Below are 17,292 nucleotides of genomic sequence, written 5' to 3'. Positions count from 1 at the left end.
AACCCCACCCATCTGTCACAGGCTAAAGCAAACACTCAAAAGTATTTGAAAGATTTTTTTTTTAGTATTTGAATCTGGGTCTGCTCTGGATCTCTGCAGACACCGCTAGACCACAGGCCCAGGCAGACTCACCGTGGTTAGACAGACCGCAGGCTGGCTGCGGCCAGAGCAACCATTACCAAGCTGAACCAGGCCAGGTCAGCTAGAGCAGCAAGCCAAGCTCAAATCAGTCAGTCTTGAACCCATGGCAGCACAGGCAGGCAGACAGCAGCACCAGTCAGTCTGGTAATGATTTGGTACCACGAGAGCATATTGGGTTCTTAAAACCTCCTTGACCCATACTCATCCTTGGCTGGGAGCTGGCCATCCTCATGGAAGGAGTCTTGAATGGATGGGAAGAGTTTGGGGAGTTCCCAGTTGTTGAAGTGCACATAGCGTACTGTGACTTCCTGGTCTGCTGGGAGAGGATGCAGCCAAATGGCACCCTATTGCCTATATAATGCACTTCTTCTGAACAGGGCCCTGGTCAAAAGTAGGGAACAGGATGATATTTGGGACAGCATCTAGGACTGGGAGGAGGTTGTTCCCAATCCCCGGAGAGTCACTGTTAGTTTCCTGGGCCAAGGCTCTGCTCTCTAAACTTCCTTCTCCCACCTGCGGTCCACCAAGCCCAACAGTCTCTCTCTCAAAGAAAAATGCCTGATGCTGCGGTGTCAAGCCTTATCTCATCTTATCTCGTTTGGAGAAAAGGAGTCTCATACATGTAATTATTTCTGTCCCCTGTGCTTCAATGGGGACTGAGGATAAAGAGACCGTGCCAATTTGTCATTCTCTGTCTACCAAATGAGACTGTTATGCAACAGCTAATTACTTGCACTTGGCCCAGGGAGGGTCTCTCTACCCCCTCTCCCCCCCTGTAGTGCGGTGTTGGTTATCTTCCATGAAAAGAGAAAGGGGAGAGGAGCACAAACACAGTGACCCAGCAGTCTCACGGTATTTCTCCACAACCATAAAGCATTTAGCTGAAACCACCGCGGCACAGTAAGCTTGTACAGACAGACAGAGACCGAGATACAGAGACCGAGAGCGAGAGAGACCGCACGGCAGAGGGTAAGAGGAGGACAGCAAGCCCAGAGAGAGAAAGAACACTAGGCTAGCTGAGCCAGACAGGCCCTGCAGTTTCTCTTTTCCACAATTTTTGGAAGATGATGTCATTATTTATTTTAAAGCTAGCTGTCTAAGCCTGAGGCAGGAGCAGAAAGAACAGACGGGGGGAGGACAAAGCTTTCTAACCAACTTGAACATACCACCCGCTTAGAGCAATCAACTCCCTTCTCATCTACCTTTATTGAGCTATGTATCTCTCCATCTCCACACATTCTAAATCAATCAAATCGATCTCTCGTGGTAATTTGTGCATATATCCACACTCACCTATTACTCTCCTTATCTATCTCTCTATATCTATCTCTCGCTCTATATCCATCTCTCTATATATCTATCTCTCTCTATATATCTTTCTCTCTCTCTATATATCAATTTCAATTCAATTCAAGGGACTTTATTGGCATGGGAAACATATGTTAACATTGACAAAGCAAGTGAGGTAGATAATATACAGAAGTGAAATAAACAATAAAAATGAACAGTAAACATTACACTCACAGAAGTTCCAAAAGAATAAAGACATTACAAATGTCATATTATGTATATATACAGTGTTGTAACAATGTACAAACGGTTAAAGTACAAAAGGGAAAATAAATAAGCATAAATATGGGTTGTATTTACAATGGTGTTTGTTCTTCACTGGTTGACCTTTTCTTGTGGCAACAGGTCACACATCTTGCTGCTGTGATGGCACACTGTGGTATTTCACCCAGAAGATATGGGAGTTTATCAAAATCGTGTTTGTTTTCAAATTCTTTGTGGATCTGTGTAATCTGAGGGAAATATGTGTCTCTAATATGGTCATACATTGGGCAGGAGGTTAGGAAGTGCAGCTCAGTTTCCACCTCATTTTGTGGGCAGTCGGCACATAGCCTGTCTTCTCTTGAGAGCCAGGTCTGCCTACGGTGGCCTTTCTCAATAGCTATATCTTTCTCTATCTCTCTATATCTATACACATGTTATCTTATCTATCCCAGGCCTGGTGTATCTATCTCTCTATATCTATCTCTCATCTCTATATCCATCTCTCTCTATATCTATACGCATGTTATCTTATCTATCCCAGGCCTTCTGTATCTATCTCTCTATATCTATCTCTCTATATCTATATGCATGTTATCTATCCCAGGCATGGTGTATCTATCTCTCTATATCTATATGCATGTTATCGTATCTATCCCAGGCCTGGTGTATCTATCTCTCTATATCTATATGCATGTTATCTATCCCAGGCCTGGTGTATCTATCTCTCTATATCTATATGCATGTTATCTATCAAAGGCCTGGTGTATCTATCTCTCTATATCTATATGCATGTTATCTATCCCAGGCCTGGTGTATCTATATCTATATGCATGTTATCGTATCTATCCCAGGCCTGGTGTATCTATATCTCTCTATATCTATATGCATGTTATCTATCCCAGGCCTGGTGTATCTATATCTATATGCATGTTATCGTATCTATCCCAGGCCTGGTGTATCTATATCTCTCTATATCTATATGCATGTTATCTATCCCAGGCCTGGTGTATCTATATCTATATGCATGTTATCTATCCCAGGCCTGGTGTCCTGTATGATGAGCAGTAGGAGAGTAAAGCAGTGAGGTTTGATATTGTTAGCCTGTGACCCTGCCTCACTCCCTGTGTGTCCGTCCCTCTGTCCGTCCCTCCGTCTGTCTCCGTGTCTATGCGTGGGTGTCACAGTCTCACTCTAGGAGAGGAATTACCCTACAACCCAGTCTGTGTAGTTTCCCTCATCAGAGGAACACCGACCCACATCTCCATGTTCCCAGCAGCTCTTCTGATCCTGTGATCTCTGGATCACTACTAACTCTCTCTCACAATGCAGCTGACCTGACCTGATCTCTAGAACACATGTTCCAGCTGACCTGACCTAATCTCTAGAACACATGCTCCAGCTGACCTGACCTAATCTCTAGAACACATGTTCCAGCTGACCTGACCTAATCTCTAGAACACATGTTCCAGCTGACCTGACCTAATCTCTAGAACACATGTTCCAGCTGACCTGACCTAATCTCTAAAACACATGTTCCAGCTGACCTGACCTAATCTCTAGAACACATGTTCCAACTGACCTGACATAATCTCTAGAACACATGCTCAAACTGACCTGACCTAATCTCTAGAACACATGTTCCAGCTGACCTGACCCCTAGAACACATGTTCCAGCTGACCTGACCTCTAGAACACATTTTCCAGCTGACCTGACCTCTAGAACACATGTTCCAGCTGACCTGACCTAATCTCTAGAACACATGTTCCAGCTGACCTGACCTGACCTCAAGAACACATGTTCCAGCTGACCTGACCTCAAGAACACATGTTCCATCTGACCTGACCTAATCTCTAGAACACATGTTCCAGCTGACCTGACCTAATCTCTAGAACACATACTCCAGCTGACCTGACCTAATCTCTAGAACACATTCTCCAGCTGACCTGACATAATCTCTAGAACACATTCTCCAGCTGACCTGACATAATCTCTAGAACACATTCTCCAGCTGACCTGACATAATCTCTAGAACACATACTCCATCTGACCTGACCTAATCTCTAGAACACATACTCAAGCTGACCTGACATAATCTCTAGAACACATACTCCAGCTGACCTGACATAATCTCTAGAACACATTCTCCAGCTGACCTGACCTAATCTCTAGAACACATTCTCCAGCTGACCTGACATAATCTCTAGAACACATTCTCCAGCTGACCTGACCTAATCTCTAGAACACATACTCCAGCTGACCTGATCTCTAGAACACATACTCCAGCTGACCTGACCTAATCTCTAGAACACATGCTCCAGCTGAGATAACCTGTAAAATGTGTGTGTGTTTGTGTGTCATGGACCCTCACCCTGGACCTCACATGTTGTTTGGATGTCTACACGGCATCACATGGTGGGACCACATCCAGAACTCCCTGGTCAGAACCTCCCCGACTGTGACTGTTCAGTCACCTGGTCAGATCAAACCCACCTCTGGAACTTGCCCTCATCCTAAAGGAGCAATCCCCCAACTGGCCACGGCCAAGAGGAAGACCGAGAGCCAGATCGTCCGACCAGTTGGAGGACGACCTACACAACCTGGGACTCAAAACCACATCAGCATGGGACCTCGCCCAGAATAGGGCGGGGTGGAGATCCATTTGTCAAGGCCCTGTGCTTCAAGGAGCGAGCAAACATGAGTGTGGTGTGGTGGGGGATGGGGCAGTGTGTCCAGGTGTGCTCCCCTTTGTTCCGGCTGCTGTGTGTCGCTGATCTGTGGGTTTATCACCATGCAGGCCTGGCAACACTGAGGAACTCTACTGAGATACCACCGTCTGTCTGTCTGTCTGGGTCTGTCTGTCTGTCTGGGTCTGTCTGAGTCTGTCTGAGTCTGTCTAGGTCTGTCTGGGCCTGTCTGGGTCTGTCTGTCTGGGTCTGTCTGTCTGAGTCTGTCTGAGTCTCTCTGGGTCTGTCTGTCTGTCTGTCTGGGTCTGTCTGAGTCTGTCTGTCTGTCTGTCTGAGTCTGTCTGGGTCTGTCTGAGTCTGTCTGGGTCTGTCTGTCTGGGTCTGTCTGTCTGGGTCTGTCTGCCCGGGTCTGTCTGAGTCTGGCTGGGTCTGTCTGTCTGGGTCTGTCTGAGTCTGTCTGTCTGGGTCTGTCTGTCTGGGTCTGTATGTCTGGGTCTGTCTGGGTCTGTCTGTCTGGGTCTGTCTGTCTGGGTCTGTCTGAGTCTGGCTGGGTCTGTCTGTCTGGGTCTGTCTGTCTGGGTCTGTCTGAGTCTGGCTGGGTCTGTCTGTCTGGGTCTGTCTGAGTCTGTCTGTCTGGGTCTGTCTGTCTGGGTCTGTATGTCTGGGTCTGTCTGGGTCTGTCTGTCTGGGTCTGTCTGTCTGGGTCTGTCTGAGTCTGGCTGGGTCTGTCTGTCTGGGTCTGTCTGTCTGGGTCTGTCTGAGTCTGGCTGGGTCTGTCTGTCTGGGTCTGTCTGTCTGGGTCTGTCTGAGTCTGGCTGGGTCTGTCTGTCCGGGTCTGTCTGAGTCTGTCTGTCTGGGTCTGTCTGTCTGGGTCTGTATGTCTGGGTCTGTCTGTCTGTCTGGGTCTGTCTGTCTGTCTGGGTCTGTCGATGGTAGTCAAAGACTGGGCAACGCTGAGCATGCAGGTGTGTGTGTGTGTGTGTGTGTGTGTGTGTGTGTGTGTGTGTGTGTGTGTGTGTGTGTGTGTGTGTGTGTGTTAGGGGACAGGGTATCCTGCATGTAGGTGTGTGTGTGCGTCTGCCTGGCTTCAGCTACAGCAGTATCAGAATGCATGTGTGTGAGAGTCAGTGTTCAGTGTGGTTGTGCTCCATCAGTATTTAAATATTGGTAGTGACATTTTAGTGTGTGATAGGGTTCACACTTATCAAAATAAATGAAAGCATTCAGACAGTCAGTGTGTTCAGAGTGTGCTTAATGGTATATTTGAGGATATAGTTCAGATGAACTAGCGTTAGCACATTGACTGGAAGTCTATGATAACTGCTAGCATGCTAATAGACACCACAGACTTCCTGTCATTGTGCTAACGCTAGTTAGCATTGGCTTGCAAAACTACCTACTTCCTTCATACTGGACACAGAGACATAAAAATGACTTCACTGAATCTGTGGAATATTTTATTGAATCTGAATATTTTATTGAATCACTGAATCTGTGGAATAAATATTTTTTAAATTGTTTTATTTAACCTTTATTTAACTAGGCAAGTCCGTTAAGAACAAATTCTAATTTACAATGACGGCCGACCCCGGCCAAACCCTAATGACGCTGAGCCAAATGTGCGCCGCCCTATGGGACTCCCAATCACAGCCGGATGTGATACAGCCTGGATTCGAACCAGGGACCGTATCTCTTGCACTGAGATGCAGTGCCTTAGACCACTGCGCCACTGGCTTCATTGCCAAAATCCCGAAGTATCCCTTTAAGTGTGGATGTTCCATGGTCGTACTGTATTAGAGCAGTCAAAGCATTCAAACAGTCAGCATTGTCCCTACCTGACGACAGGTTCTGGGATGGCGTCTACGCTGGCAGGGACCTGGACCCCCTTCTCCCACTCCTGTCTCCAGGGGTCTGACAGCACGTAGAAGTCATCGTGGCCCAGCTGGGCCGAGTCTGGCAGCTTCATGGCTGTGATGAAGTCCGTCCGGAACACCTGACAGGAAACAGAAAGAGAGAGGGTTGACACCTGACACAATACAACAGAGAAAGACAGAGATATTCAGTGAAATTATCACAATCATTTGCATCTGTATAGCAGTTTGAATTTGAGAAGAAATGACAGGTTTTAGGCTAAACATGACCATCTCTCAGGCTGTACATTGAATGCAGCAGTCCATTTAGGTTCATTTAAGGGTTATATTGTAAGCACAAAACAAGTACTTTTGCGGTTGGCAGCGGTCAAATAAAAGTTCCAATTAACACTACACAGTATTTGTGTATACAAAGCCAGCATAAAAAGGGGCATTTTACATTTCAACATCCAACAAAGGTCATCAGTAAAGGTCATAGGGCTCTGGTCAAACGTAGTACACTATATACAGAACCATTTGGGACGCACCTAGTGTCTTCAGAGAGACCCAACCCTGTGCCCTGCCAAAGGCCTGCGGAGCAGCACTGATGTTATCCATCCCATAATAAGCACAGATCCCCAACCCCATGAATAAAAGTACTCAAGGACATCAGCCACGGGCCCACGGCACCGTGCAGAGCCAAAAAATAACGACTACTTATTTACTACCAACATCAAGTAGTAAACATCTCTACCTGATTACTACGGGAAACAATACTGTTTTTCTACTGAACACTTTCTTGTGTATCTTGAGTAGTACATAAACTACACATTCACTACACAATCCTCCCCATCCGTAGTGGTTAAGCAGTATTAGGTAGGGGTTAGGTAGTATCAGGTAGGGGTTATGTAGTATTAGGTAGAGGTTAGGTAGTAGTGGTTAGGTAGTGGTTAGGTAGTAATGGGTAGGGGTTAGGTAGTATTAGGTAGGGGTTAGGTAGAGGGAGACTTTGACTTTCTTTAATGATACATCCTCATTTCATTAACACCTCACTACCACCACCCCCCTTTTAAAAAACAAATATCCCCTGTACTGCGTACTCACCTTGCACTCTACCCCATGACACAAAACAACACATCACAATAACCAAAACCTCACCACTTCTACAACCGTATATCCAACCCATCTTCCCCAGCTGTACAGACGGCCCCCCCGACACACCATATCTCCTGAAACATCTCTATATCTCAAATTCCACCCTAAGGGGCGCAGAGACCTGGGTCTGTTATCCCTCCACCTTTTACCCTGTTCTTCCTTGTTAGCCAAATAGCCAACTTTGCCTGAGCAAACAGAAAATTCAACAATACATATCTGGCCTTATCCTTCTTCGAATACCTGTACCCCAATATAAACATCCTGACAGTAAACTCCACCCCCAACCTCTCACACAGACATTCCAACAGAGACATTAATGGCATTAACCTGGCGCACACAGAAAACACATGAATCACAGTTTCACTCATGACACAGGAAGGACACCCCTATCCAACTCGAGAGAAAGCGAGCGAGAGACCAACCAAGGAGGGCCTACAGCAGCACCTAGATCTAATAATACAAATTAATTCTAGACACAGTTGCCCTAGAACATGCAAAAAACGATACATACCTTGGCCTAAACATCAGCGCCACAGGTAACTTCCACAAAGCTGTGAACGATCTGAGGGACAAGGCAAGAAGGGAATTCTATGCCATCAAAAGGAACATAAAATTTGACATACCAATTAGGATCTGGCTAAAAATACTTGAATCAGTTACAGAACCCATTTCCCTTTATGGTTGTGAGGTCTGGGGTCTGCTCACCAACCAAGAATTCACAAAATGGGACAAACACCAAATTGAGTCTAAAATATCCTCTGTGTACAACGTAAAACACCAAATAATGCATGCAGAACAGAATTAGGCTGATACACGCTAATTATCAAAATCCAGAAAAGAGAAGTTAAATTCTACAACCGCATAAAAGGAAGCGGTTCCCAAACCTTCCATAACAAAGCCATCACCTACAGAGTCTCCTAAGGAAGCTGGTTCTGGGGCTCTGTTCACAAACACAAACAGACCCCACAGAGCCCCAGGACAGCAACACAATTAGACCCAACCAAATCATGAGAAAACAAAAAGATAATTACTTCACACATTGGAAAGAATTAACAAAAAAACAGCGCAAACTAGAATGCTATTTGGCCCTAAACAGAGAGTACACAGTGGCAGAACACCTGACCACTGTGAGTGACCCACACTTAAGGAAAGCTTTGACTATGTACAGACTCAGTGAGCATAGCCTTGCTATTGAGAAAGGCCACCGTAGGCAGACCTGGCTATCAAGAGAAGACGGGTTATATGCACACTGCCCACAAAATGAGATGGAAACTGAGCTGCACTTCCTGACCTCCTGCCAAATGTATGACCATATTAGAGACACATATTTCCCTCAGATTACACAGATCCACAAAGAATTCGAAAACAAACACGATTTTGATAAACTCCCATATCTTCTGGGTGAAATACCACAGTGTGACATCACAGCAGCAATATTTGTGACCTGTTGCCACAAGAAAAGGGCAACCAGTGAAGAACAAACACCATTGTAAATACAACCCATATGTATGTTTATTTATTTTCCCTTTTGTACTTAAATCATTTGCACATCGTTACAACACTGTATATATACATAATATGACATTTGTAATGTCTTATTCTTTTGGTAATGCTTACTGTTCATTTTTTTTGTTTATTTCACTTTTGTATATTATCTACTTCACTTGCTTTGGCAATGTTAACATATGTTTCCCATGCCAATAAACCCCCTTGAATTCAATTGAGAGAGAGAGAGCGAGCGAGAAGCAGAGAGAGCGCGTGAGAGGCTGAGAGAGAGAGCGAGAGGCTGAGAGAGAGAGCGAGACCCCAGGCTGTACAGTATATGAAAAGGCCATATGTAAAACCCCAGGCAGACAGCCGAGTGGAACTTGCCTTGGCCGACAAGGGTGTCTGCCAGCACAAATAGATAATGCAATGTAGGGAGTGTGTGTGAGAGTGTGTGTGTGGGACGGAGAGAGCAAAGAGAAAATGCGTGTGTGTGTGTGTGTGTGTGTGTGTGTGTGTGTGTGTGTGTGTGTGTGTGTGTGTGTGTGTGTGTGTGTGTGTGTGTGTGTGTGTGTGTGTGTGTGTGTGTGTGTGTGGACGTGTTTAACTATTCTTGTGGGGACCAGAAGTCCCTACAAGAATAGTAAACGAACAAAAAGTTGACCAGCTGGGGACATTTTGTTAGTCCCCACAAGGTCAAATGCTATTTCTAGCGGGTTTAGGGTTAAGGTTAGAATTAGTGTTAGGGTTAGAATTAAGTTAAATATTAAGGTTAGGAGCTAGGGTTAGTTGTAGGGTTAGGTTTAGGAGCTAGGGTTAGGTTTAGGGTTAGGATAAAGTTTAGGTTTTTGGGTTAGGGTTAGGGTTAGGGTTAAGGTTAAGGTTTGGGTTAGGGTAAGAGTACGGGTTAGGATTAGGGTTAGGGTTAGGGGTTAGGGAAAATAGGATTTTGAATGGGACTGAATTGTATGTCCCCACAAGGTTAGCTGTACAAGACTGTGTGTGTGTGTGTGTGTGTGTGTGTGTGTGTGTGTGTGTGTGTGTGTGTGTGTGTGTGTGTGTGTGTGTGTGTGTGTGTGTGTGTGTGTCAGACAGTCAGTCGAGGCCAAGATGAACACTCCTCCTCTCCTTCAGCAGACCAAAGCTGGAGGAGGACAGTCAGGATGATCTCCTGTTCTCTCTCCAACACCCAGCAGCAGAGGCGGGCCACCTCTAGCCTTTTGGGGACCTTAAGCGAGATTTGGTTTTTGTCCACCAAGCAGGCAAAACAATTTAGTGGTCCCCCTCTTGATGGTGGAGAGAACATTTTTTTTTTTTTTTTTTTTAAGTTAATTTCCTGCAATTCCAGACATTTTGCCATGGGGCGTCGATAATGTTTGCTATTTTGTAACACATTTTATGCAAATCTGATTGAGAGTGACTAACAACAATTTTGAATATTGCACCTAGTGTATTATACTATTATAACTCTCAACATTAAGTTGAGACCAGAGTGAGACCGCTTATGTCTGGAACCAGCCCACACAGGAAAGGAGTGATTCATTTTTACTGCCCTGTGTTTAAACAAACCAACCACAGCTAATTAATGTCAGGGAAACAGAATTACAAGGTCCACGCCTCTCGCTCTCCCTCCCCCTTACCCCATTCCCTCTCTCCCTCCCCCTTTCCCCATCCATCTCTCCCTCCCCCTTTCCCCATCCATCTCTCCTTTCACCCCATTCCCTCTCTCCCTCCCCCTTTCCCCATTCCCTCTCTCCCTCCCCCTTTCCCCATCCATCTCTCCCTCCCCCTTTCCCCATCCATCTCTCCTTTCACCCCATTCCCTCTACCTCCCCCTTTCCCCATCCATCTCTCCCTCCCCCTTTCCCCATCCATCTCTCCTTTCACCCCATTCTCGCTCTCCCTCCCCCTTTCCCCATCCATCTCTCCTTTCACCCCATCCGCTCTCCCTCCCCATCTCTCCTTTCACCCCATTCCCTCTCTCCCTCCCCCTTTCCCCATCCATCTCTCCTTTCACCCCATTCCCTCTCTCCCTCCCCCTTTCCCCATCCATCTCTCCTTTCACCCCATCCGCTCTCCCTCCCCATCTCTCCTTTCACCCCATTCCCTCTCTCCCTCCCCCTTTCCCCATCCATCTCTCCTTTCACCCCATTCCCTCTCTCCCTCCCCCTTTCCCCATCCATCTCTCCTTTCACCCCATTCCCTCTCTCCCTACCCCTTTCCCCATCCATCTCTCCTTTCACCCCATTCCCTCTCTCCCTCCCCCTTTCCCCATCCATCTCTCCTTTCACCCCATTCCCTCTCTCCCTCCCCCTTTCCCCATCCATCTCTCCTTTCACCCCATTCCCTCTCTCCCTACCCCTTTCCCCATCCATCTCTCCTTTCACCCCATTCCCTCTCTACATCCCCCTTTCACCCCATTCCCTCTCTACATCCCCCTTTCCCCATCCATCTCTCCCTCCCCCTTTCCCCATCCATCTCTCCTTTCACCCCATCCCTCTACTCTTCTTTCTCATCTTTCCCTGCCTCTCTTATATCAAACAGTGTGTGTGTGTGGGGGGGGGGGGGGGGGGGGGGGGGCTAAGGACGAGCGTGCGGACGAGTGACGCCTAGGCAGAGGCTTGTCAGGTGTGTATAATAATGAGGACAGTAGGACAGTGCGTCCCCATCCTGTACCATCCCCTGTACACAGCATTAACGGCCAGGGAAAGGACACTTCATATATCTTTATGTACATATTCTTATTCATTCCTTTACACTTGTGTGTATAAGGTAGTTGTTATGAAATTGTTAGGTTAGATTACTTGTTAGATATTACTGCATGGTCGGAACTAGAAGCACAAGCATTTCGCTACACTCGCATTAACATCTGCTAACCATGTGTATGTGACAAATAAAATTTGATTTGAATATACAAGGTCTGAGGTCATCTGCCTTTGGCCTAAAGAGCAGGAACCAGACTTCATCAAAGAAATTGGAAATACAGACATTGTCATCCTACAAGAAACTACAAGAAACATGCTATAAAGGAGACGGACTCACTGCTTGCCCTCTAGGTTACAGATAGCATGTAGTCCCATCCACCAAACTACCAGGTGTGAAACAGGGAATAGACTCAGGGGGTATGCTAATTTGGTATAGAGCAGACCTAACCCACCCTATTAAATGAGTAAAAACAGGAACGTTTTACATTTGGATAGAAATTAATAAGGAAATTATCTCAACAGATAAAAATGTCCTAATGTGTGCTACCTATATCCCCCCCAATAGAATCCCCATACTTGAACGATGACAGCTGCTCCATCCTGGGGGGGGAGATCAACCATTTCCAGGCTCAGGGACATGTGCTAGTCTGTGGTGACCTAAATTCCAGAACTGGACAAGAACCTGACACCCTCAGCACACAGGGGGGCAAACACCTACAGTTGAAGTCAGAAGTTAACATACATTTAGGTTGAAATCATTAAAACTCGTTTTTCAACCACTCCACAAATTTCTTGTTAACAAACTATAGTTTTGGGAAGTTGGTAAGGACATCTACTTTGTGCATGACACAAGTCATTTTTCCAACAATTGTTTACAGACAGATTATTTCACTGTATCACAATTCCAGCGGGTCAGAAGTTTACATACACTAAATTGACTGTGACTTTAAACAGCTTGGAAAATTCCAGAAAATTATGTCATGGCTTTAGAAGCTTCTGATAGGCTAATTGACATCATTTGAGACAATTGGAGGTGGATGTATTTCAAGGCCTACCTTCAAACTTAGTGCCTCTTTGCTTGACATCATGGGAAAATCAAAAGAAATCAGCCAAGACTTCAGAAAAATATTGTAGACCTCCACAAGTCTGGTTCATCCTTGGGAGCAATTTCCAAAAGCCTGAAAGTACCACGTTCATCTGTACAAACAATAGTACGCAAGTATAAACATCATGGGACCACGCAGCCATCATACCGCAGAGGAAGGAGACGCGTTCTGTCTCCTAAAGATGAATGTACTTTGGTGCGAGAAGTGCAAATCAATCCCAGAACAACAATAAAGGACCTTGTGAAGATGCTGGAGGAAACAGGTACAAAAGTATCTATATCCACAGTAAAACGAGTCCTATATCGACATAACCTGAAAGGCCGCTCAGCAAGGAAGAAGCCACTGCTCCAAAACCGCCATAAAAAAGCCAGACTACGGTTTGCAACTGCGCAAGGGGATAAAGATCGTACTTTTGGAGAAATGTCCTCTGGTCTGACGAAACAAAAATAGAACTGTTTGGCCATAATGACCATCGTTACGTTTGGAGGATAAAGGGCGAGGCTTGCAAGTCGAAGAACACCATCCGAACCGTGAAGCACAGGGGTGGCAGCATCATGTTGTGGGCGTGCTTTGCTGCAGGAGGGACTGGTGCACTTCACAAAATAGATGGCATCATGAGGTAGGAAAATTATGTGGATATATTGAAGCAACATGTCAAGACATCAGTCAGGAAGTTAAAGCTTGGTCGCAAATGGGTCTTCCAAATGGACAATGACCTCAAGGATATTTCCAAAGTTGTGGCAAAAACAAAGTCAAGGTATTGGAGTGGCCATCACAAAGCCCTGACGTCAATCCTATAGAAAAGTTGTGGGCAGAACTGAAAAAGTGTGTGCGAGCAAGGGGGCCTACAAACCTGACTCAGTTACACCAGCTCTGTCAGGAGGAATGGGCCAAAATTCACCCAACTTATTGTGGAAAGCTTGTGGAAGGTTACCCAAAACGTTTGACCCAAGTTAAACAATTTAAAGGCAATGCTACCAAATACTAATTGAGTGTATGTAAACTTCTGACCCACTGGGAATGTGATGACATTTTTTTACCTGAAATAAATCATTCCCTCTACTATTATTTTGACATTCCACATTCTTAAAATAAAGTGGTGATCCTAACTGACCTAAAACAGGGAATTTTTACGAGGATTAAATGTCAGGAATTGTGAAAAACTGAGTTTGAATGTATTTGGCTAAGGTGTATGTAAACTTCTGACTTCAACTGTACTTGGAGGTGACAGCATTCCCTCCCCCATATGCCCCCTAGACACAACTACGACAACATAACCAATTCAATCCCCTCACCAGCAGCTGCACGCGCTCCAGCAGGTATATCTCACTGGTCACCCCCGAAGCCAATTCTTCCTTTGGCCGCCTCTCCTTCCAGTTCTCTGCTGCCAATGACTGGAACGAACTGTAAAAATCTCTGAAGCTGGAGACTCTTACCTCTCTCACTAGCTTTAAGCACCAGCTGTCAGAGCAGCTCACAGATCACTGCACCTGTACATAGCTCATCTGTAAATAGCCCATCCAATCTACCTCATCCCCATACTGTATTTATTTATCTTGCTCCTTTGCACCCCAGTATCTCTACTTGCACATTCATCTTCTGTCCACCCTACCATTCCAGTGTTTAATTGCTATACTGTAATTACTTCGCCTTACATGGCCTATTTATTGCCTTTCTCTTATCCTACCTCATTTGCACATGCTGTTTATAGATTTTTCTACTGTATTATTGATTGTATGTTTGTTTATTCCATGTGTAACTCTGTGTTGTTGTATGTGTCGAACCGCTTTGCTTTATCTTGGCCAGGTCGCAGTTTCAAATGAGAACGTGTCCTCAACTAGCCTATCTGGTTAAATTAAGGTGGAGGAAAAAATAAATAATAATAAATAAAAAAAACGGGTCACAACTCCTGTAGCTCTGTCGGATGCTGGGTATGTACGTAGTCAATTGTAGGCTTCGAGGGGATTCCTATGGTAGGTACACCTATAGCTCATCGCTTGGCAGTAGTACCGTAGACTACTTTATCACTGACCTCAACCCAGAGTCTCTTAGAGCATTCACAGTCAGTCCACTGACACCCCTATCAGATCACAGAAAAATCACACACTATTTGAACAGAGCAATGCTCAATCATGAGGCATCAAAGCCAAAGGAACTGAATAATATTAAGATTTACAATCGATCGAAGGAAAATAGTGTGGAAATCTACCAAAAATCAATTAGGCAACAACAAATTCAATCCCTTCTAGACAATTTCCTGGACAAAAGGTTTCACTGTAATAGTGAAGTTGTAAATTTGGCAGCAGAAAATCTAAACAGTATATTTGACCTCTCAGCTTCCCTATCAAATCTAAACATTTCAAGCAGACAACCTAAGAAAATTAAACAGCAATGACAAATGGTTTGATGAAGAATGCAAAAACCTAAGAAAGAAAGAAATTTAGAAACCTATCCAACCAAAAACAGAGACCCAGAAAACCTGAGTCTACGCCTTCACTATGGTGAATCACTAAAACAATACAGAAAACCTGAGTCTACGCCTTCACTATGGTGAATCACTAAAACAATACAGAAAACCTGAGTCTACGCCTTCACTATGGTGAATCACTAAAACAATACAGAAAACCTGAGTCTACGCCTTCACTATGGTGAATCACTAAAACAATACAGAAAACCTGAGTCTACGCCTTCACTATGGTGAATCACTAAAACAATACAGAAATACACTACAGGAAAAGAAGGAACAACACGTCAGAAATCAGCTCAATGTAATTGAAGAATCCATAGAATCTAACCACTTCTGGGAAAATTGGAAAACTCTAAACAAACAACACAAAGAATAATCTATCCAAAACAGAGATGGACAGATAAACCACTTCTCCAATCTTTTTGGTTCTAAAACAAAGAACAAAGCAAAATCAAAAACATGATCAAATACAAATCTTAGAATCAACTATTAAAGACTACCAGAACCCACTGGATTCTCCAATTACATTGAATGAACTACAGGACAAAATAAAAACCCTCCAACCCAAAAATGCCTGTGAGGTTGATAGTATCCTCAATGAAATGATAAAATATACAGACAACAAATTCTAAATTGGCTAGACTTAAACTCTTTATCATCATCCTCAGATCTGGCATCTTCCCCAATATTTGGAACCAAGGACTGATCACCCCAATCCACAAAACAGGAGACAAATTTGCAATAAAATGCAAATTAATTACTTAAAAATCATACAATGTGATTTTCAGGATTTTTGTTTTAGATTCCGTCTCTCACCTATGATAAAAATTACAGCAAAATCGGCAGTGTATCAAATACTTGTTCTCCCCACTGTATATCAACAAATTGGCGAGGGCACTAGAACAGTCTGCAGCACCCGCCCTCACCCTACTAGAATCTGAAGTCAAATGTCTACTGTTTGCTGATGATCTGGTGCTTCTGTCACAAACCAAGGAGGGCCTACAGAAGCACCTAGATATTCTGCACAGATTCTGTCAGACCTGGGCCCTGACAGTAAATCTCAGTAAGACAAAAATAATGGTGTTCCAAAAAAGGTCCAGTCACCAGGACCACAAATACATATTCCATCTAGACACTGTTGCCCTAGAGCACACAAAAAACTACACATACCTCGGCCTAAACATCAGCGCCACAGGTAACTTCCACAAAACTGTGAACGATCTGAGGAACAAGGCAGGAAGGGAATTCTATGCCATCAAAAGGAACATAAAATATAACATACGACGACAAAAAATACTTGAATCAGTTATAGAACCCATTGCTCTTCATGGTTGTGAGGTCTGGGGTCCGCTCACCAACCAAGAATTCACAAAATGGGACAAACGCCAAATTGAGACTGCATGCAGAATTCTGCAAAAACATCCTTTGTGTACAACGTAAAACACCAAATAATGCATGCAGAGCAGAATTAGGCCGATACCCACTAATTATCAAAATCCAGAAAAGAGCCGTTAAATTCTACAACCACCTAAAAGGAAGCGATTCCCAAACTTTCCATAACAAAGCCATCACCTACAGAGAGATGAATCTGGAGAATAGCTCCCTAAGCAAGCTGGTCCCAGGGCTCTGTTCACAAACACAAACAGAGCCCCAGGACAGCAACACAATTAGACCCAACCAAATCATTAGAAAATTAAAAGATAATTACATGACACATTGGAAAGAATTTACAAGTAATTACCAAAAAAAATTGCAAACTAGAATGCTATTTGGCCCTAAACAGAGAGTACACCGTGACAGAAAAGCTGAAAAGTGTGACTAACCCATGCACCAAGTCTGTAACCAACAGGAGCCTGAACAGCTTCTACCCCCAAGCCATAAGACTGATAAATAGTTAGTTAAATAGTTAACCAAATAGCTACCCAGACTATCTGCACTAACTCTTTTGACTCATCACATATGCTCCTGCTACTGTTTACTATCTATCCTGTTGCCTAGTCACGTTTCCCTACCTATGTGTACAAATCTACCTCAATTACCTCGTACCCCTAACATTGACTCGGTACTGGTACCCAGAGTATATAGCCAAGTCATCATTACCCATTGTGTATTTATTCCTCCTGTTATTATTATTCTCTCTGCAT

At 44.4% G+C, this 17,292-nt stretch overlaps 1 protein-coding gene across 1 annotated transcript in view; it reads right to left on the bottom strand.

The window, feature by feature from the left end:
* The window catches only part of LOC120056944 (protein Jade-1-like), a 230,211-nt gene that overhangs the window by 140,923 nt on the left and 71,996 nt on the right, over nt 1–17,292 (bottom strand). The window contains exon 4 of the mRNA XM_039005244.1: nt 6,216–6,373. Coding sequence (XP_038861172.1) covers nt 6,216–6,373 — 158 coding nt within the window. The remainder of the gene's footprint in view (nt 1–6,215; nt 6,374–17,292) is intronic.

This window comes from Salvelinus namaycush, chromosome 12 (assembly GCF_016432855.1).
Source record: "Salvelinus namaycush isolate Seneca chromosome 12, SaNama_1.0, whole genome shotgun sequence".
Classification (NCBI taxonomy): Eukaryota; Metazoa; Chordata; class Actinopteri; order Salmoniformes; family Salmonidae; genus Salvelinus; species Salvelinus namaycush.
Note: the sequence above shows the minus strand (reverse complement) of the source record. Positions and strands in the feature narration are given on the sequence as shown.